The sequence below is a fragment of the Leptodactylus fuscus genome, chromosome 2, assembly GCF_031893055.1.
Source record: "Leptodactylus fuscus isolate aLepFus1 chromosome 2, aLepFus1.hap2, whole genome shotgun sequence".
In the NCBI taxonomy this organism is placed as follows: Eukaryota; Metazoa; Chordata; class Amphibia; order Anura; family Leptodactylidae; genus Leptodactylus; species Leptodactylus fuscus.
Window position 1 is genome coordinate 2,137,593 of NC_134266.1, and position 19,745 is coordinate 2,157,337.

At 49.9% G+C, this 19,745-nt stretch overlaps 1 protein-coding gene across 2 annotated transcripts in view; it reads left to right on the plus strand.

Annotated features, from left to right (window-relative positions):
- Positions 1-14,563, plus strand: part of MPZL1 (myelin protein zero like 1) — a 34,785-nt gene extending 20,222 nt beyond the window's left edge. The window contains exons 4-6 of one of the 2 annotated variants that reach the window (XM_075263288.1): positions 620-755; positions 4,811-4,925; positions 11,635-14,563. In XM_075263288.1, coding sequence (XP_075119389.1) covers positions 620-755; positions 4,811-4,925; positions 11,635-11,736 — 353 coding nt within the window. In that variant the 3' untranslated portion in view covers positions 11,737-14,563. The remainder of the gene's footprint in view (positions 1-619; positions 756-4,810; positions 4,926-11,634) is intronic. The other variant, XM_075263289.1, reaches the window with a different exon arrangement.
- Positions 14,564-19,745: the final 5,182 nt, after the last annotated feature.

Here is a 19,745-nt window from a genome sequence, read left to right on the forward strand (position 1 = left end):
GAGGAGGAGGAGTGAGACTGAGGAGGAGGAGGAGTGAGACTGAGGAGGAGGAGGAGTGGGACTGAGGAGGAGGAGGAGTGAGACTGAGGAGGAGGAGGAGTGGGACTGAGGAGGAGGAGGAGGAGTGAGACTGAGGAGGAGGAGGAGTGAGACTGAGGAGGAGGAGGAGTGAGACTGAGGAGGAGGAGGAGGAGGAGTGGGACGGAGGAGGAGGAGGAGTGGGACGGAGGAGGAGGAGGAGTGGGACGGAGGAGGAGGAGGAGTGGGACGGAGGAGGAGTGAGGACAAGGAGGAGGAAGAGTAGTAGTAGTGCAGGGGTAGGGAACCTTTGGCTCTCCAGCTGCTGTGAAACTACAACTCCCAGCATGCTCCATTCACTTCCATGGGAGTTCCAAGAACAGCAGAGCAAGTGTGCATGCTGGGAGTTGTAGTTTTGCAACAGCTGGAGAGCCGTACGTTCCCTACCCCTGTAGTAGTGTGATAGCTAGCGGAGGGGGGGGGCGGGATTTGGAGCAATGTATCAGAAAAAAATAAACCGCCGCCCCCTGACTCTGGATAACTCCTTTAGTGTCTGGTCTATTGCGCTTGTTTCTTCAAAGATGTGACTTTTGTCTTCCAGATAATCTCCCGGCGTCCAATGTGCCCTTCCTGGTGGGTATAATCTGCGCCGCTATCGGAGGCCTCCTCCTCATCGCCATCATCGTGTTTGCTGTGGTTATCACCAAAAAGAAAAGGTCTAGAAAGAACTACACAGGGTGAGCCGCTGTCTGTGATCCGGTTGGTTTGATCTCGTGATATAGAAGACGTCTCAGTGACCGGAGAGCGCGCTTTACTCCCTAATAACTTGCATTGCAGTTTTTGTCTCAGCTGTGTAGAGTGACCGGTTTAGGAAACAAAACAGGAGGCCGTTTCCTAATGTAAAGTGACTACAGCCGGTCTCTGCTACTATTAAAGGGATATGGGACACGTATGGGGGAAATAAAGCGAACCTTTCTGCTTGTGTAGCAATGAATCGCCCCTGAGGCCGGGGACGTACACCAGAGATCTAAGGCTAAGCTGTTCTCCTCCGGCTTCATTCAATAACAGTGTGAAGGGTGCAGGAGCGGGGCACGTATAAATCAGGTGCGTGGACGGCATTGAAAGAAGCTGATTTGGACACTAAACCCTGTTCTATATGGATATGGGCGGTTTAGAATCCCAGATCACACTGACAGGTTCCCTTTATGTGAAGCAAAATCTGCAATGCAATGTTTTCAGAGCTCTCAGTAAAGTCCTGTGTGTGTCTGTTATTGGAGGCCACTAACTATAATAATTGTATGGCAGTCCCAGGTATATATGAGGTGTGTGTATATATGTGTATATATATATATATATATATATATATATATATATATATATGTATATATATAGAAGGTGTTCTAGTATACAGGATTTGCTTTCCTATAACACTGATGTGACTGGCTCTGAATCTTTCTAATGCCTTCCTTTAGGGGTAACGCCAGTGTTTTGCAGGAGGGTTTGCATGTTACTTTGCGGTGTCACGTTGTGCACATTCAGCTGTCTGTGTGGTTTTCCTGTAACAAAGACTTAGATCACATGGGTAAAATAAAAAATCTTTGGATATGCCAGCACTTGTTTATCTGGAGGGCATATTCATTGCATAGAGCTGCTCTTGTCCAGGTGCTGTGTGAGGAGTTGTAGTACCCGCCTAGTACCTGGGAGTGGCGCTAGGCTGAAAACCAATCCAGAAAGCTGCCTAGTACTTGGGTATCAGTGCACACTCTGCCTACGGGACCCCTGCCAGGTAGCAAGAAGTGGCATGTCCATGGCAGAACGTTCAGATATAGAATAGTAAGTACATTCCCTGTAAATCAATGCCAAACCCCAAAATTTCCCAAAGAACGTCCTTGTTATACAACATTTCCCCGAGAGATTTTTTGCACTAAGGCTTTTCGTTAAATCTGAGAGAAGAAACATCACCTGGTACCGCAGTCGCAGCGTATGAACCTCGTGCTCGTAGGGGTCACAGCAGTGTCTAGGAACCCCCATAGGTACCCTGGCACGTGACTGGCTCATAGGGGTCACAGCAGTGTCTAGGAACCCCCATAGGTACCCTGGCACGTGACTGGCTCATAGGGGTCACAGCAGTATATAGGAACCCCCATAGGTGCCCTGACCCGTGACTGGCTCATAGGGGTCACAGCAGTGTGTAGGAAACCCCGCAGGTGCCCTGGCCCGTGACTGGCTCATAGGGGTCACAGCAGTGTGTAGGAACCCCCATAGGTGCCCTGACCCGTGACTGGCTCATAGGGGTCACAGCAGTGTGTAGGAACCCCCATAGGTGCCCTGACCCGTGACTGGCTCATAGGGCTCACAGCAGTGTGTAGGAACCCCCGCAAGTGCCCTGTCCCGTGACTGGCTCGTAGGGGTCACAGCAGTGTCTAGGAACCCCCATAGGTACCCTGGCCCATGATTGGCTCGTAGGGGTCACAGCCGTGTATAGGAACCCCCATAGATACCCTGCCCGTAGGGGTCACATCAGTGTGTAGGAACCCCCGCAGGTGCCCTGACCCGTGACTGGCTCATAGGGGTCACAGCAGTATATAGGAACCCCCATAGATACCCTGCCCGTAGGGGTCACAGCAGTGTGTAGGAACCCCCGCAGGTGCCCTGGCCTGTGACTGGCTCGTAGGGGTCACAGCAGTATATAGGAACACCCATAGGTACCCTGGCCCGTGACTATGCCCAGTGGCCACCAGCCATGAGGCCTCTTAGGATGACTTCAGGGTCATAGGATAGATGAAAGCTGCAGATCTGCGGTGACGTGTTGCGTGCATGTTGCTGTGGTGGAATCGCACACATTATTAACCCCCCGGTGTCTTCTCGCATGGCTTGGTGAATCGGGATCCTTTTTTATTCTTCTTTCCTAAACCACTAAACCAATCTGCTCTTCAGCTGTGTTGGATTTTGCATGAGCCGGGACTCTCGTCCTCCTCCTTCATCTCCGCACAATGCCGGTCTCTTGCTCTCCCTTACAGACACCATGTATGATGTAGACGATGGATTAAGGCCTTATAACTGGTGTATTTGACTCCTCCGCTGCATTTCTCTCATGGTAACCGCTCTTCAGGCTGCGCCTTTCATATATTTTCTGTGTTTGCTTAACCGTTAACCGCTTGCTGTCTCCGGTGCGCTCATCTTTCCACACCTGTTTCCTCCTTCACATCTCAGCTGAGTACAGGAAACGGGGGAAGTGGTTGGAGAGAAGTCAGAGAGAAGGCAGTGAGGAGCTCACTCGAGATCTCAGGGGTAGCTCTAGAGGAGTCATCATGGGATTTACTCAAAAACTGACTGGACACAGGGGGTCGTTGCGCCCCTCTGAAACGTATGGAAGGGAGTAAGACTTAGTCATGTGACGTACCAGGATAGGGAGGAACCATTATAGGAAATTCCCCAAAATACCTTTTCTGGGACATATTGACTTATCCTTGGTGGTGGTGGGGGACAGGACACCTGCTGATCAGGCCATTATAATAGGCATAGCGCAATGCTTTGTATTTACTTAAAGGGGTTCAGGGGAATCGACAGTCAGGCCCCCAGTGTTCTCATTCTTATCCCCGTTCTGTGAACAGAACCCCTTTAAGAGCGCTCCCTAGAATGCTGCTTTTCCTTGGAACAGTCGATCCCATATTGATGCTCTATCCCAAAGACAGGTCACACACAACCCATTGCATCTCTGACAAGCTGATCGGTAACGGTTCTACTGCTGGGACCTCCAGCGATCAGCACTTGTGGGTACTCCGCAGCGCCACCACAGGTGACATAAAGCATTAGCGAGGTGATGCAAGACAGGACTGGTCAAGACATGAGGATCCTTAGCAGAGGACCCCCCCCCCCTTCCCTTTTCTAGGAAAATGGGTTTTCTATACTCCAAACCTTTCCAAAGCTGCCTTCAAAATTTCGATAAAGTTTCATTAGACTTCAGGGGACCTGATCTAGTTCTTTGACAGATGATTTCCTGCTGTGCTGCATTGTGGGTAATGTAGTGTACATGGGTTACCATAGTCTGCATTATGGGGTCACAGCTAAGGTCGTAGGTCGTCTGTCAGTACAATTCTGAATGCAGCTTTGGATGTGACTGATGTAACTCCTTGTGATAACCTCCCACCTCTAACACCACTTCACAGGCTCCGTCTACCCATAATGCTTAGTAACTGCTCATAGTTGGCGATAACCTTTCCTTCTTTTCAGTCCTCCAGTCACACCCGGAGCTGCCTTCTGAATTCTGCTGGATTGCCCTTGCGACGGAAGGACTGTAAATGCAGCTCTGGGGGTGACTGGAGCGTATAGGGCAGGAGGATTGTCCTTTAGACTGTGAATTGCTGTTTCTAGATGGAGTTTCCCTTTAAGCATCAGTCCCTGTTTTTCCCCCTTTCCCGGGGCCCCTGTCGCTGTTGCGGGGCCCCGCTGTGTCCCTAGGCTGCTGCTCTGTGCTGTGTAGCGCTTCCATCGTCCTCCACCTCCAGTGTTGAGCGCCTTCCTATGTTCCGCTTACCCCCCCGGTCCTGTTAGACGCCATTTTGTTGTGATTTGTGTTGGTTTTCATTTATACATTCCTCATTATTTCATCATTTGTTTTACTTGTGTTTTTGTTTTTTTGTTTTTGTTCCTTTCTTTCCTTTCCTTTTTTTCCCTCCCCCCCCCCCGTTTGTCTCCGTCATGGTTCCTCCCGTTCCGTTTCCTCTCTTTTGTCCGCCTTCATTTTGCACCCGTCTAATCGTATTCGCTCCACTGCTCCTTCACTTGCTAGCAGCGGCGACAGCGGCCAGACAGAAAGCTTGATGTCTCCCGTTAAGCAGCCGCCACGCAGGTCTCCCTCTGATACTGAGGCCTTGGTAACCGGCGCCCCCTCTGGAACCGTGCAGGTAAATGTTTAGTGCCGTATGTGTGCTCTGCCGCTATATTTTGCTTCCGCTTTATGGTTTTGCCGCTTAAAGGGATTGTTCACACTGGATGAACCCTTATTTCTTTGGGTTTGTCTGCCACAGTACGGTGGTCCTGATGCTGGGACCCTCAACAGCAGGGAATGAAGCATTGCAAGGTGACGGGTCAGACGGTGGAGGAGGAGGACCGTCACTCATTACGTACATATGACCTATGTGCAGCTCCAAATCCCCTGCTCAGAGTGAACGTTAAAGGATTGCCTCTAGGGCGGCGCCAAGTAGCTTACTGCATACAGGTTTTACATTGGACTCCATAATAAGACAGTATGCAGTGAGCTCTGTGGCTCCCTCTAGTGGTAGATGCAAGGAAGCCTGTTTCGCAAAAACAGATGGTACTTATCACACCATAATGAAAGTGAATGGGATTGTGTTGTCTCGCAGGTTGCAGCCACCGTGACGTTACAGTCTCAAGTAATCCAGCATGGTGGACGGTCTCATGTGGCCCCTTTCACTTTCATGGTGCAAGCGCTGGGCGGGTGACCAACATCGCCGTATACTCCTAGCCATAGCATAACAAGGAATAACAAAGAACAGGTGGTTAAAGGGGGTGGCACGGACCTGTATATTGGTGACGGGTGGGTGTCTGACATCCAGGACCCTCAGAGGTCAGCAGTTTGAAGAGGCCATGGTGCTGAAGAATTCGGTAGCCTCTTCCCTGTGCCGGTGACGTCACATCAGCAGATCAGTCCCATTCAAATGAATGGGGCTGTGCTGTAATACCATGCACAGCCACTAGACACTGTATGGCGCTGTGCATGGTATTTAGTAAAGAGATTGCGGCGCCCTCCAACCCAACCCCCTCCCCAGCAGCAGCTACAAGACGCTGCTCACCCCTAGTGCTGTACAGATCTGCAGGTACATTTAAGGTTTTGCCTTCAAAATTGTGTGGCCATTGGACAGCACGGACGGGCATTGGTGCGGCCTAGTCGTGGGGCTGTGACATAAGGACAGGAAGCGTATGGAGAGTACGGGAAGCGCATAGAGGGGACAAGAAGCGCATGGAGAGTACAGGAAGCGCATGGAGAGTACAGGAAGCGTATAGAGGGGAAAGGAAGCGTATGGAGGGGACAGGAAGCGTATGGAGGGGACAGGAAGCGTATGGAGGGGACAGGAAGCGTATGGAGGGGACAGGAAGCGTATAGAGAGTACAGGAAGCGTATAGAGGGGACGGGAAGCGTATAGAGAGTACAGAAGCGTATGGAGGGGACGGGAAGCATATAGAGAGTACGGGAAGCATATAGAGGGGACGGGAAGCATATAGAGAGTACAGGAAGCGTATGGAGGGGATAGGAAGCGTATAGAGAGTACAGGAAGCGTATAGAGGGGACGAGAAGCGCATGGAGAGTACAGGAAGCGCATGGAGAGTACAGGAAGCGCATGGAGAGTACAGGAAGCGTATAGAGGGGACGGGAAGCGTATAGAGTGTACAGGAAGCGTATAGAGGGGACGGGAAGCGTATGGAGGGGACGGGAAGCGTATAGAGAGTACAGGAAGCGCATAGAGGGGACGGGAAGCATATAGAGAGTACAGGAAGCGTATGGAGGGGACGGGAAGCATATAGAGAGTACAGGAAGCGTATAGAGAGTACAGGAAGCGCATAGAGGGGACGGGAAGCGTATGGAGGGGACAGGAAGCGCATAGAGGGGACGAGAAGCGTATGGAGGGTACAGGAAGCGTATAGAGGGGACGAGAAGCGCATGGAGAGTACAGGAAGCGCATGGAGAGTACAGGAAGCGCATAGAGGGGACGAGAAGCGTATGGAGAGTACAGGAAGCGCATGGAGAGTACAGGAAGTGTATAGAGGGGAAAGGAAGCGTATAGAGAGTACAGGAAGCGTATGGAGGGGACAGGAAGCGTATAGAGGGGACAGGAAGCGTATAGAGAGTACAGAAGCGTATGGAGGGGACGGGAAGCGCATATAGAGAGTACGGGAAGCGTATGGAGGGGACGGGAAGCATATACAGAGTACAGGAAGCATATGGAGGGTACAGGAAGCGCATGGAGAGTACAGGAAGCGTATGGAGGGGACGGGAAGCATATAGAGAGTATAGGAAGCGTATAGAGAGTACAGGAAGCGTATGGAGGGTACAGGAAGCGTATAGAGAGTACAGGAAGCGTATGGAGGGGACGGGAAGCGTATAGAGAGTACAGGAAGCGCATAGAGAGTACAGGAAGCGTATGGAGGGGACGGGAAGCGTATAGAGAGTACAGGAAGCGCATAGAGAGTACAGGAAGCGTATGGAGGGGACGGGAAGCATATAGAAAGTACAGGAAGCGTATAGAGAGTACAGGAAGCGCATGGAGGGTACAGGAAGCGTATAGAGAGTACAGGAAGTGTATGGAGGGGACAGGAAGCGTATGGAGGGGACAGGAAGCATATGGAGGGGACAGGAAGCGTATGGAGGGGACAGGAAGCGTATGGAGGGGACAGGAAGCGTATAGAGAGTACAGGAAGCGTATAGAGGGGACGGGAAGCGTATAGAGAGTACAGAAGCGTATGGAGGGGACAGGAAGCGTATGGAGGGGACAGGAAGCGTATGGAGGGGACAGGAAGCGTATGGAGGGTACAGGAAGCGTATAGAGAGGACGGGAAGCGTATAGAGGGGACGGGAAGCGTATAGAGAGTACAGGAAGCGTATAGAGGGGACGGGAAGCGTATAGAGAGTACAGAAGCGTATGGAGGGGACGGGAAGCATATAGAGAGTACGGGAAGCATATAGAGGGGACGGGAAGCATATAGAGAGTACAGGAAGCGTATGGAGGGGATAGGAAGCGTATAGAGAGTACAGGAAGCGTATAGAGGGGACGAGAAGCGCATGGAGAGTACAGGAAGCGCATGGAGAGTACAGGAAGCGCATGGAGAGTACAGGAAGCGTATAGAGGGGACGGGAAGCGTATAGAGTGTACAGGAAGCGTATGGAGGGGACGGGAAGCGTATGGAGGGGACGGGAAGCATATAGAGAGTACAGGAAGCGTATAGAGAATACAGGAAGCGTATAGAGAGTACAGGAAGCGCATAGAGGGGACGGGAAGCGTATGGAGGGGACAGGAAGCGCATAGAGGGGACGAGAAGCGTATGGAGGGTACAGGAAGCGTATAGAGGGGACGAGAAGCGCATGGAGAGTACAGGAAGCGCATGGAGAGTACAGGAAGCGCATAGAGGGGACGAGAAGCGTATGGAGAGTACAGGAAGCGCATGGAGAGTACAGGAAGTGTATAGAGGGGAAAGGAAGCGTATAGAGAGTACAGGAAGCGTATGGAGGGGACAGGAAGCGTATAGAGGGGACAGGAAGCGTATAGAGAGTACAGAAGCGTATGGAGGGGACGGGAAGCGCATATAGAGAGTACGGGAAGCGTATGGAGGGGACGGGAAGCATATACAGAGTACAGGAAGCATATGGAGGGGATAGGAAGCGTATGGAGGGTACAGGAAGCGTATGGAGGGTACAGGAAGCGTATGGAGGGGACAGGAAGCGTATAGAGGGGACAGGAAGCGTATAGAGAGTACAGAAGCGTATGGAGGGGACGGGAAGCGCATATAGAGAGTACGGGAAGCGTATGGAGGGGACGGGAAGCATATACAGAGTACAGGAAGCATATGGAGGGTACAGGAAGCGCATGGAGAGTACAGGAAGCGTATGGAGGGGACGGGAAGCATATAGAGAGTACAGGAAGCGTATGGAGGGTACAGGAAGCGTATAGAGAGTACAGGAAGCGTATGGAGGGGACGGGAAGCGTATAGAGAGTACAGGAAGCGCATAGAGAGTACAGGAAGCGTATGGAGGGGACGGGAAGCGTATAGAGAGTACAGGAAGCGCATAGAGAGTACAGGAAGCGTATGGAGGGGACGGGAAGCATATAGAAAGTACAGGAAGCGTATAGAGAGTACAGGAAGCGCATGGAGGGTACAGGAAGCGTATAGAGAGTACAGGAAGTGTATGGAGGGGACAGGAAGCGTATGGAGGGGACAGGAAGCGTATGGAGGGGACAGGAAGCGTATGGAGGGGACAGGAAGCGTATGGAGGGGACAGGAAGCGTATGGAGGGGACAGGAAGCGTATAGAGAGTACAGGAAGCGTATAGAGGGGACGGGAAGCGTATGGAGAGTACAGAAGCGTATGGAGGGGACAGGAAGCGTATGGAGGGGACAGGAAGCGTATGGAGGGGACAGGAAGCGTATGGAGGGTACAGGAAGCGTATAGAGAGGACGGGAAGCGTATAGAGGGGACGGGAAGCGTATAGAGAGTACAGGAAGCGTATAGAAGGGACGGGAAGCGTATGGAGGGGACAGGAAGCGCATAGAGAGTACAGGAAGCGTATGGAGGGTACAGGAAGCGCATAGAGAGTACAGGAAGCGCATAGAGAGTACAGGAAGCGCATAGAGAGTACAGGAAGCGCATAGAGAGTACAGGAAGCGTATAGAGAGTACAGGAAGCGTATAGAGAGTACAGGAAGCGTATAGAGAGTACGGGAAGCGTATAGAGAGTACGGGAAGCGTATAGAGAGTACGGGAAGCGTATAGAGAGTACGGGAAGCGTATGGAGAGTACGGGAAGCGTATGGAGGGGATGGGAAGCGCATAGAGGGGACGGGAAGCGTATGGAGAGTACAGGAAGCGCATGGAGGGTACAGGAAGCGCATAGAGGGGACGGGAAGCGTATGGAGGGTACGGGAAGCGTATGGAGGGTACGGGAAGCGCATGGAGGGTACGGGAAGCGCATGGAGGGTACGGGAAGCGCATGGAGGGTACGGGAAGCGCATGGAGGGTACGGGAAGCGCATGGAGGGTACGGGAAGCATGGGCCACTTCTGTTGTGCCGATACGTAGATGTGGCCCCGCCCCCTCCCTGTGACTCTCCCTTGATGACTATCGGGAATGGGGCTGCCCCTTTAAGGCCATACAAATGCAGTAATTCTGTACTGGATATACATAGTCACAGGCTGACACCTCTGTAACGCTGCGACCTGCTGTTTCTGGGCGAGGTGCGCTCTCACTCCTGTGACGCCTCCGAGCTCTTCATCTGTTACCAGCAAAGAAGCCGAATTTGCAGCAAACGAAAATTTAAAAAATTGTCTCAATGTGGCGCAATGGCCGAGCACCGATCATACAGCGAGACGGGAGGAGCGGCTGCCGCTTGTCATGTGTCCGTGGGCCGACATGTGGAAGATGTTACCGGGGTCATTCATCCCGTGTAATACCGCCCTCTAATGGAAGTAACTGATCTACAAGGGGTAAAGGAGGAAAACTCTTAAAGGGAATGAAAAAATGAGAATTTCTGTTTATGAACTTTAGATGTGAAGTTTTGTTTTTGCAAATCAAGAAATATAAAAATGTGTCCAATAACTTGTAGTATATATTGGTGGTCACTAGGGGGAGCTGTGTGTGTCACGGTCAGTGCACCAGGCAGTGCACAGAGGACTTGTAGTTGCTAAAGGACCTTTCATGTCGTCAAATGTCCAATCCCAGTGACGCATAAAGCTTCTAAAAAAGTAAGAAATCCCGGGCTGGTCTGGTGGCGGCCGCTGTCTGAGCGGGACGAGCGCCAAGTGTAGCAGCGCCGAGCCGTGGTTGCTTAAGGATCTCTTATTAAATCTTCCAAGGTCCTTCAGCAACTAGATAGTCTGCTGCTAAGTGTCCTGTGGGCGGAGTGCATTAACATCTCAGACAGGTCAGTCTAATGCCCTAGAGGTTACTGAAGGGGTGCGCCTTCCCCGAAATAGGGGGGTTGCATTGTGCTGCGATCTGCAGTCATTGAGAAGAAGATGATTTTTAAAAAAGTGAGAAAGCAAGGCCTGAGGTGGGGAAGACGGTGCAGATATTGTCCTAAGTGTCAGGCTCAGGTCTGTTCCTGTAGAGTTCAGGTCTGTTCCCAGGGTTGTCGCTCCTTCATTAAATCAGTGAAAGTAGGCGGGGCTGTGACAACCTTAGGACATGATAATATGCAGATGTGCTGGGGGTGGGATCCTGACTGCCCTGCGGCATGGGGGGGTTTTATAAATTTCAAGTTTAAGGTGAAAACAACTGGTTGTGACGGCTCTGCTGTCGGGGTTGTGATGCATTTTGTGCATTTAAAGGGGTTTTCCATGACTCTGAGCTCTTAGGATAGGTCATTGGCATCAGATCGGTCTGGGTCTGACAGCTGGAACTCTCACAGATCAGCTGTGTCAAGGTGTCGGAACGTTCATCTGCTTTTCTTCTCCCCAAGCACAGCGCCATACATTGTATAGTGGCGGTGCTTGGTATTGCAGCTCAACCTTTTTTTTTTTTTTACTTAAAGGGGACTTGACTGCAAACATGACTTCACTGGACTGAAGCGGTGATGTCGGGTGTGGGGCCCTTGCTCAATCTGATCCCAAGGAAACCCTTTCAAAATGACATCACTTAAAGGAAACTTCAAGCTATTCCAGACTGTCCCTTTAATGCCTTGAGGGCCACTGAGGATCGATCGCTCCTGTAAACTGAGCTGTCCCATGATGCATCACTTCAGAATCGTTCACACTATGGGTGGCGCTAATATGTCACATGACTGTATTTTGCCTTCCGATACTAGAAGGGGGCGGAGCCTAACACCTGCTACATTGTATAAACCGCGCTGTAACATGGCAATGACTCTTTCTTCTCCCGTTTCCTCAGGGGCCAGTAATATACGCTCAGCTGGATCATTCGGGAAAGGCCGGAAACCAGATCAACAAATCCGAAACCGTGGTTTACGCCGACATCCGGAAAAACTGCTGACTCTCCTGCCTTGGACATAAAGATGTATATTCCATAAGCCACTTTTATTTTTATTTTTTTTCCTCTTTTTTCATAAGACTTTATGCGACACACACTGATTGTCGCTCACACTCCGTGTGCGCCGCCCCGGGACCAATGCATGTGACTATAGAGATGTGTATTGTATATGTAACGTACAGCAGGGTCACGGGACTCGCGAATGTACAGCAACGGTTCTATAGGTGCCTTCACCTAGGTCACGTGTGGACCCTGCAGCAGTGACTTCCTTGTGTTTGCTGGTGTTTTGTCCGGTTTATACATATCTGAGGATTATTTTTTGTTTCCTCCCCTTTTGCTTGACTTAGCAGTGCCGTACATATCCATGTATACTCTATATATATGAGCTGGAGGGTCTGCGCGCCTGTATATACTATACACATTCCTGCGCCTGATACGCCGTAGTGCAGGGGCTTCATGGTATTGGTGCTGAGCAAGCGTCGGGGCCACCGGGCAGGGTGAATACGATTACTGTGCTGTACTTAGATGTAGCAGAGCCGAGTGTGTCCGGTCTGCGCCTCTGCATAGGATTGAGGGTAAAGGTGCCCGAGAATCCACAGGGGGTGCAGCGCCATTATTTGGTTTATTCCTCTGGTTAAAGGGCTTTTCTAGGACATGCATATTGATAACGTGTCATCAGTATGTGATGGGAGGGTCTGATGCCTGGGACCCCTGCTGATCAGCACTCAAAAGCATTACGTATGCCCCATAAGGGGATTGAAAACGCCCCCTTGTCACTTTATTCATTCCATTATTGTGTGGAAGAGAGGAAACACATTGTCAATTTACTGCTACCATTTCCCGGAGGAGTAACAGAGGGACAGGATTATGAATTAGCGATTGTCCCATGTAAATGGCCAGAGCCTCAGGATGAAGCACTGTGACACTAAATAACACATTTGGCTCTGCTACATCTGTGTAAGGATTTGCTAAGATGACGTGAATAAGATACGTGAAGCCCTCCGGTGACCGCCCGCTGCTTCAGCCCTTCGCGCCCTGTTTTTGCAGTGTTTTAGGGACACGGCCTCCAAGTGTTTGTTGCTAGTGCATGGAATTTATTTCAGGTTTTTTTTTTTTCTCCAGTTCGCTCCTTTTTTTTTATATTAATTTATTTTGTATTATACTTTATTTCCCGGAGGCTTCAATGGAAACCCCCAACCAGTAAAACCACCACACACCATCTCCACCGCCGTCTCCACCACCACCCCCGCTATATGGGTAGTGACAACGCTACTCCTCCGTGTAAGAGCCCACCCCTTCACTCTGACATCACCAGTCCTTCCTAGATAACCCCGCCCCTCATTCTGACATCACCAGGCCTCCCTAGATAACCCTGCCCCTCCTTCTGACATCACCAGTCCACCCTAGATAACCCCGCCCCTCCTTCTGACATCACCAGTCCTCCCTAGATAACCCCGCCCCTCATTCTGACATCACCAGTCCTCTCCAGATAACCCTGCCCCTTCACTATGACATCACCAGTTCTCCCCAGATAGCCCGCCCCTCTCTCTGATATCACCAGTCCTTCCTAGATAACCCCACCCCTCTCTGACATCATCAGTGCTTCCTAGATTACCCCGCCCCTTTACTATGTCCTCACCAGATAGCCCCGCCTCTTCACTTTCAAGTCTAGCATTAATCCTCTGCCTACTAGTGATGATTGATCACTCTGTTTTACTGTAGGCTGTAAAGTGAGATTCTTCTGTTAGCGACCAGTCTGCAGTGTCGCCCGTTTGTCTACTAGATGGCAGCACAGGTGATAAATATTTCATAGTATTATTATTACATCGTAAAATAATCGTACACTGCCAAAAATGACAAAACAAACCGCGCGGGCGCCAACAGTACCTCGCCTGCTGAGCCTTAATGTTCACTATCTCTGATGATGTCATCAGTGTCGCAGCCGCCGGCCTGTGTATATCATGTATGTACACATTGTGACTTCATCCTCTACTCACATCCAAATCTGCAGACTGCGACCCTGTATCTTCACACAGGGACTGACCAAGGGGCAGCAGTGAAGAATTGCAGAATTGTGACTGCAGCTCTGGGTGTGACTGGAGTATAACCTAACTAATGGTCAGAACAATCAGCAATTTAATGCAACCATGGGGGGGGCAAATTGGTCCGAAAAGTGACTGAGACTAACTGGAAGTGGCCCCGTGGCCCGAGCCATCCTCCGTATCAACCAATGAAACACTAGACGATTGAATTATAATTTTTTTTTTTGTAAATACTTTATTTAACATCACTCTGAGACCGGAGCTGCATGCCTCAGCGTGGCCGCCATATTTTTATAATATATTTAATAGAAAAAATTGTAAAAACTGGAAAAGGAAATTGGTAGGAAAAAAAGTGGGGTTTTTTAGAAGTAAGGGGGCAGATTTACTAAGCTCAATGTGCAAAAATTCTCTATCAATCGGTGCATTTATCGCACTCAACAAGGAGGCGTGGTCTAATGGAAAGTAGGTGTGGCTAAAATGCACCAAAATATTGTCAACCAGTAGGGGGTGTTAATTTAGACAAGTCAGTTGATGCGCCAGGTTTGTCAAAGTAGATAAAGCTGTGCCCAATGGGAACCTTACACTGTCTAAATATTGGACCACAGTAAATCTGCTTCATAGGCCGCAGTCCCACAACCTCGGTGTGTCCCTATTGTGGCTGCAAGTCCCACCTGGACTGAGAGGACCTGTCACCAGCTCTCCATCCTTGAATAGCCGCCCCTCCACTGATTCCTGCGCAGTTGGAATTTTCTCTCTAGCCCCCACCGTTCCTGAACAATCAGTGCTTAGTTTGGTACCTGATATGATAACTAGACTCCCTAATGTCCAGTGGGTGGTGTCAGGCAGGAGCAAGTGAGGAGGGGCGTGACTCAGAGCTCCAATCAGAGCACAACAGTCACGCCCCCTTGCTTCTGCCTGACACCACCCACTTCATATTAGGGAGTTTAGGGAGTCATCATATCAGACACTAAAACTAACAGCACTGATGGCTCAGGAACGGTGGGGGCTAGAGAGAAAATTGAAACTGCTCAGGAACGGTGGGGGCTAGAGAGAAAATTCCAACTGCGCAGGAATCGGTGGAGTGAGGTCTATTAAAGGATCGTGGGGATGATCCTGATCGGTCACAGGGGAATTTGCAGCCTTATTTCTGACTGTATAATAAAACCTCATCAATTAACCCTTAGTGTTACAATCCTGGATAGTAAAGCTCAAGAGCCACACACACACACACATCCATCCCTGCAGAGAAGCGGCCATTTTTTTTTTTTTGTAGACCGACCTGGCGTGTAGAGGACACACAATGGCTGCGGTGTAACACTACGACCTGTAGGGACCCGTCTGTGTGATATTGTATAAAGCCGTCTGGTTTCTTTCCTATCGGCCCGTTTTTAGATGTTGTGTTTTTGCCGTTTTTGGCCGGTGATCGTCTGTCAGCCGTTTCTGCTTGCGAACGCAAAGAACTCGTGTACATGAATTCTCTTCTGTTCTAGTGTTCCGTACGGTCACATGGGCAACCTTACCGCGCACGTCGTGTATATGTACATGTGAATACAGGAATCCTTGTACGCGGCTTCTCCCTCCTGTAGATGTCACTATAGACCCCATCTAATGTAAAACTGTAATAAGAGGGGAGAGGAGGGGGATGCGGCTGCAGCTTCTACAGGAGAACGGGGAGGAGGAGCAGGAGGCATCTGATTGGCTCAGAACACACCACACCCACTTAGCAAGGAGGGTCTGCAACATTCGCACAGGTCTGGTGGTTTACTTAAAGGGACGCACCACTATTGCCATGGTTTTAAAGGGTTTCTTTCCCCTCTTGACCAGTTTTATACCTTACACCTCTGTGCTCGATCCCAGGTACAGTATGCGCCTGACTGCCCGCCCACATGCCAGATACATCATGCACCTGACTCAATGCTCCTCCCACTTGTCCCTTCCAGCAGAAAGTGCCGCTCACTCCCCTCCCCCGCTCTCAGTTCATTGCCAGATTTGGGCTGGATTGGTTAATTTGGCGTCCGATGGCACGTGTCGTAAATACAATGACAACTCCAGATACTGCCGCGTACCCGACTTCTCTTACCCTCGAGCGGCGGCGTCAGACGAGTGCTCGGTGCCCCTAGAGGCCATTGATATTTTGTAACGTTCCTGGTGAAGATTTGCCCCTTGTTTTGTAAACGCTGCGTTTTGTGATTTCTACATTTTTATTTTATTTTTTTGATTTTTTTTTCCCATATATTTTTCTTTACTGATCTGTAAACTGGAATTTTTATGTTTCACGCCTTGGATTGCATTCAGATGTTGTCTGCTGGAAGACGCCCGGACCGGCGGTAACTCCAGCCCCTTACGTAAGGAGGCCCCTCCCCCGGTCCCGCGCGTCGCGTAGATTTCATATCAATGCAATTGTCTAAATATATTTTCTGTATTTTTTACAGTTAATTTTACTGGAATAAACTTATTTTGAAAAACTGAATTTCCTGGTAAGGTTGTGAATGTATCGCGTCCGATGTGTGAGGAGAGATCGGGAACAGTCTGACAACTGACAACTTGTACAAACCAAAAATGTGCTCAGCAGTTGTCACCTCCCTTCCCCCACTCCTTGGCCAGCAGCAGAGAAAGCTCCTCCCATGGTAAAGAAAATTTGCACCATCCTGGGTCATCACAGGAGCGATACTTTTTGCAAAACTTTTTGACGTTAGGTGTGTTAAACTCTTAAAGGGGAAGTGGTCTCCTTAAAGGGATCCTATCAGTCAGACACAATTTTTTTGTAGGTACCACGTTGGAATAGCCTTAAGAAAGGCTATTCGTCTTCTCCATGTCGCCGTTCGCTTACAATCCTGGTTCTTCTCGGTATGCAAATGAGCTCTCTCACAGCACTGGGGGCGGGCTCCAGCACTCAAACAGCACTGGGGGCGTCGCCAATGCTGCAAGAGAACTCTCTCCAGCGCCGCCTCCATCTTCTTCAGCAGCATCATCTTCAGTCTCTTCTCCCGGCGAAGGCTTGCAACTTCTAGGCCTCGGGCCTTGGGCATAGCAGACTGCACATGCCCACAGGCCACCAGAAAATGGCTGCTCCCACAGTATTGTAAGCGGCCATTTTCTGGTGGCCTGTGGGCATGCGCAGTCTGCTCTGTCCAAGGACCGAGGCCTAGAAGTTGCAAGCCTTCGCCGGGAGAAGAGACTGAAGATGATGCTGCTGAAGAAGATGGAGGCGGCGCTGGAGAGAGTTCTCTTGCAGCATTGGGAACGCCCCCAGTACTGTTTGAGCGTTGTGACCCGCCCCCAGTGCTGTGAAAGAACTCATATACATACCGACAAAAACTGGGATTGTAGGTGAACGGCGGCGCAGAGAAGACGACGAAAGGTAGGAGAAGAATAGTCTTTCTTAAGGCTAATCTGATGTGGTACCTACAAAAAATTGTCTGAGTGATCCCTTTAATGGAAAACTGCATTACAGCACCACCTAGAGGAATGCAGCGACCCTGGACGTGGAGGGACATGACCCAAACCTGATGAGACAACTCTTTTGCAAGTTCTTCCCTCCTTAGTTTCTGAACTCTTCCCCAACAAGGAGGAGCCCCGACCATTTCTGGAGTTAGAAGAGGCATCGGCGGCCATAAATCTCCCCGCCAGGTGGTGGAGTAAGAAGAAGAAAGAATGTGAGGAATCTCGGAGACTCCTGATGTGATCACGTTATCTCCGAGGAGCCGCAACTCCTCCATGTTCTCCTGGCCTGGAAGCCGTCACACCCTGCAGGCCCGGACCTCGGAGTGTAGGAGGCCGAACCCTCTGCAAACGGGAGATGATGGACAGAGATGTGCGCCAGGCCCTGTGTGCACAGAGACCAACTAGCGGCCTGTGAGATCAGACTACGTGGGCGGGGCCTTCACCCATCATGGGCCGCTATAGTACAAACCACGACACCATTCCGCGGTATCGCACGGCGTCTTCTGTCAGAGCCAGGGCAGTAAATCGTCTTGATGAACAATCTCTCGTTCTCCGATACAGACCTTGACTCCATGGTAACAGACGACAACCGCCTCCTGTGTAGTCGGACCCTGCAGTCAGCGCGCCCGCCGCTCCTTCTAGGACTTCACTAAGAAAGCGCACGAAGGTCTTTTCCGTTCTGTCCCCAACAGCAGCAAAACATCCGAGGCCTAAGGGAAAGTTTCATCAAAAACTGACACGAAATGGAGGCAAAACTGGCAATAAGCATGGACTGATGTGAATAGAGCCCAACACAGGACGGCGGGCTCTGACTACACGGGGTTTGTAGTCTGTAACCATGGCGACACTTTACAAAGTAACTTTTTTACATTTTGGATACATTGGAGTCATAGAAAACAGTTTTGATACCTTTAAACCCAGAATTTTACAGGCCTTGAGGCTCTGATGAAGTGCAGCGCCCCGGAGTCTCCAAAATGGGCCCTAAGAAATGACCCCCCAACATACACATGTCCCATTCCCCCCTCCCGGCATGGAGGTGTCTACATGAGGGCGTCATCTTATACTGCAGGCACAGTCCTGATTCTCTCCATGAGCTGCAGTTTTGTCATCGGTTTCTCTGTGGTTATAATCCATTACCGAGCAGAAACTGCAGAGCAACACCTAAGACTGGGAGTGTGCAGGACTAATGTACGAGGCGCGGCTGACCTGCCACCTAGTGGAGAATCTGAGAAGACAGCACTGACTCCTGCACCATGTGACTAGTGATGCCTGATCTGCACACCTTTAAATAAATGGCTGCTCCAGCTGAATAATGAGCGCAGCTCTGGAGTATAATACAGGATAAGTAATGTAATGTATGTACACAGCGACTGTACTAGCAGAATAGTGAGCGCAGCTCTGGAGTATAATACAGGAGAAGTAATGTAATGTATGTACACAGTGACCGCACCAGCAGAATAGTGAGCGCAGCTCTGGAGTATAATACAGGATAAGTAATGTAATGTATGTACACAGTGACTGTACCAGCAGAATAGTGAGCGCAGCTCTGGCGTATAATACAGGATAAGTAATGTAATGTATGTACACAGTGACTGTACCAGCAGAATAGTGAGCGCAGCTCTGGAGTATAATACAGGATAAGTAATGTAATGTATGTACACAGTGACTGTACCAGCAGAATAGTGAGCGCAGCTCTGGAGTATAATACAGGATAAGTAATGTAATGTATGTACACAGTGACTGCACCAGCAGAATAGTGAGCGCAGCTCTGGAGTATAATACAGGATAAGTAATGTAATGTATGTACACAGTGACTGCACCAGCAGAATAGTGAGCGCAGCTCTGGAGTATAATACAGGATAAGTAATGTATGTACACAGCGACTGTACTAGCAGAATAGTGAGCGCAGCTCTGGAGTATAATACAGGATAAGTAATGTAATGTATGTACACAGTGACTGTACCAGCAGAATAGTGAGCTCAGCTCTGGAGTATAATACAGGATAAGTAATGTAATGTATGTACACAGTGACTGCACCAGCAGAATAGTGAGCGCAGCTCTGGAGTATAATACAGGATAAGTAATGTAATGTATGTACACAGTGACTGTACCAGCAGAATAGTGAGCTCAGCTCTGGAGTATAATACAGGATAAGTAATGTAATGTATGTACACAGTGACTGTACCAGCAGAATAGTGAGCGCAGCTCTGGAGTATAATACAGGATAAGTAATGTATGTACACAGCGACTGTACTAGCAGAATAGTGAGCGCAGCTCTGCAGTATAATACAGGATAAGTAATGTAATGTATGTACACAGCGACTGCACCAGCAGAATAGTGAGCGCAGCTCTGGAGTATAATACAGGATAAGTAATGTAATGTATGTACACAGTGACTGCACCAGCAGAATAGTGAGCGCAGCTCTGGAGTATAATACAGGATAAGTAATGTAATGTATGTACACAGTGACTGCACCAGCAGAATAGTGAGCGCAGCTCTGGAGTATAATACAGGATAAGTAATGT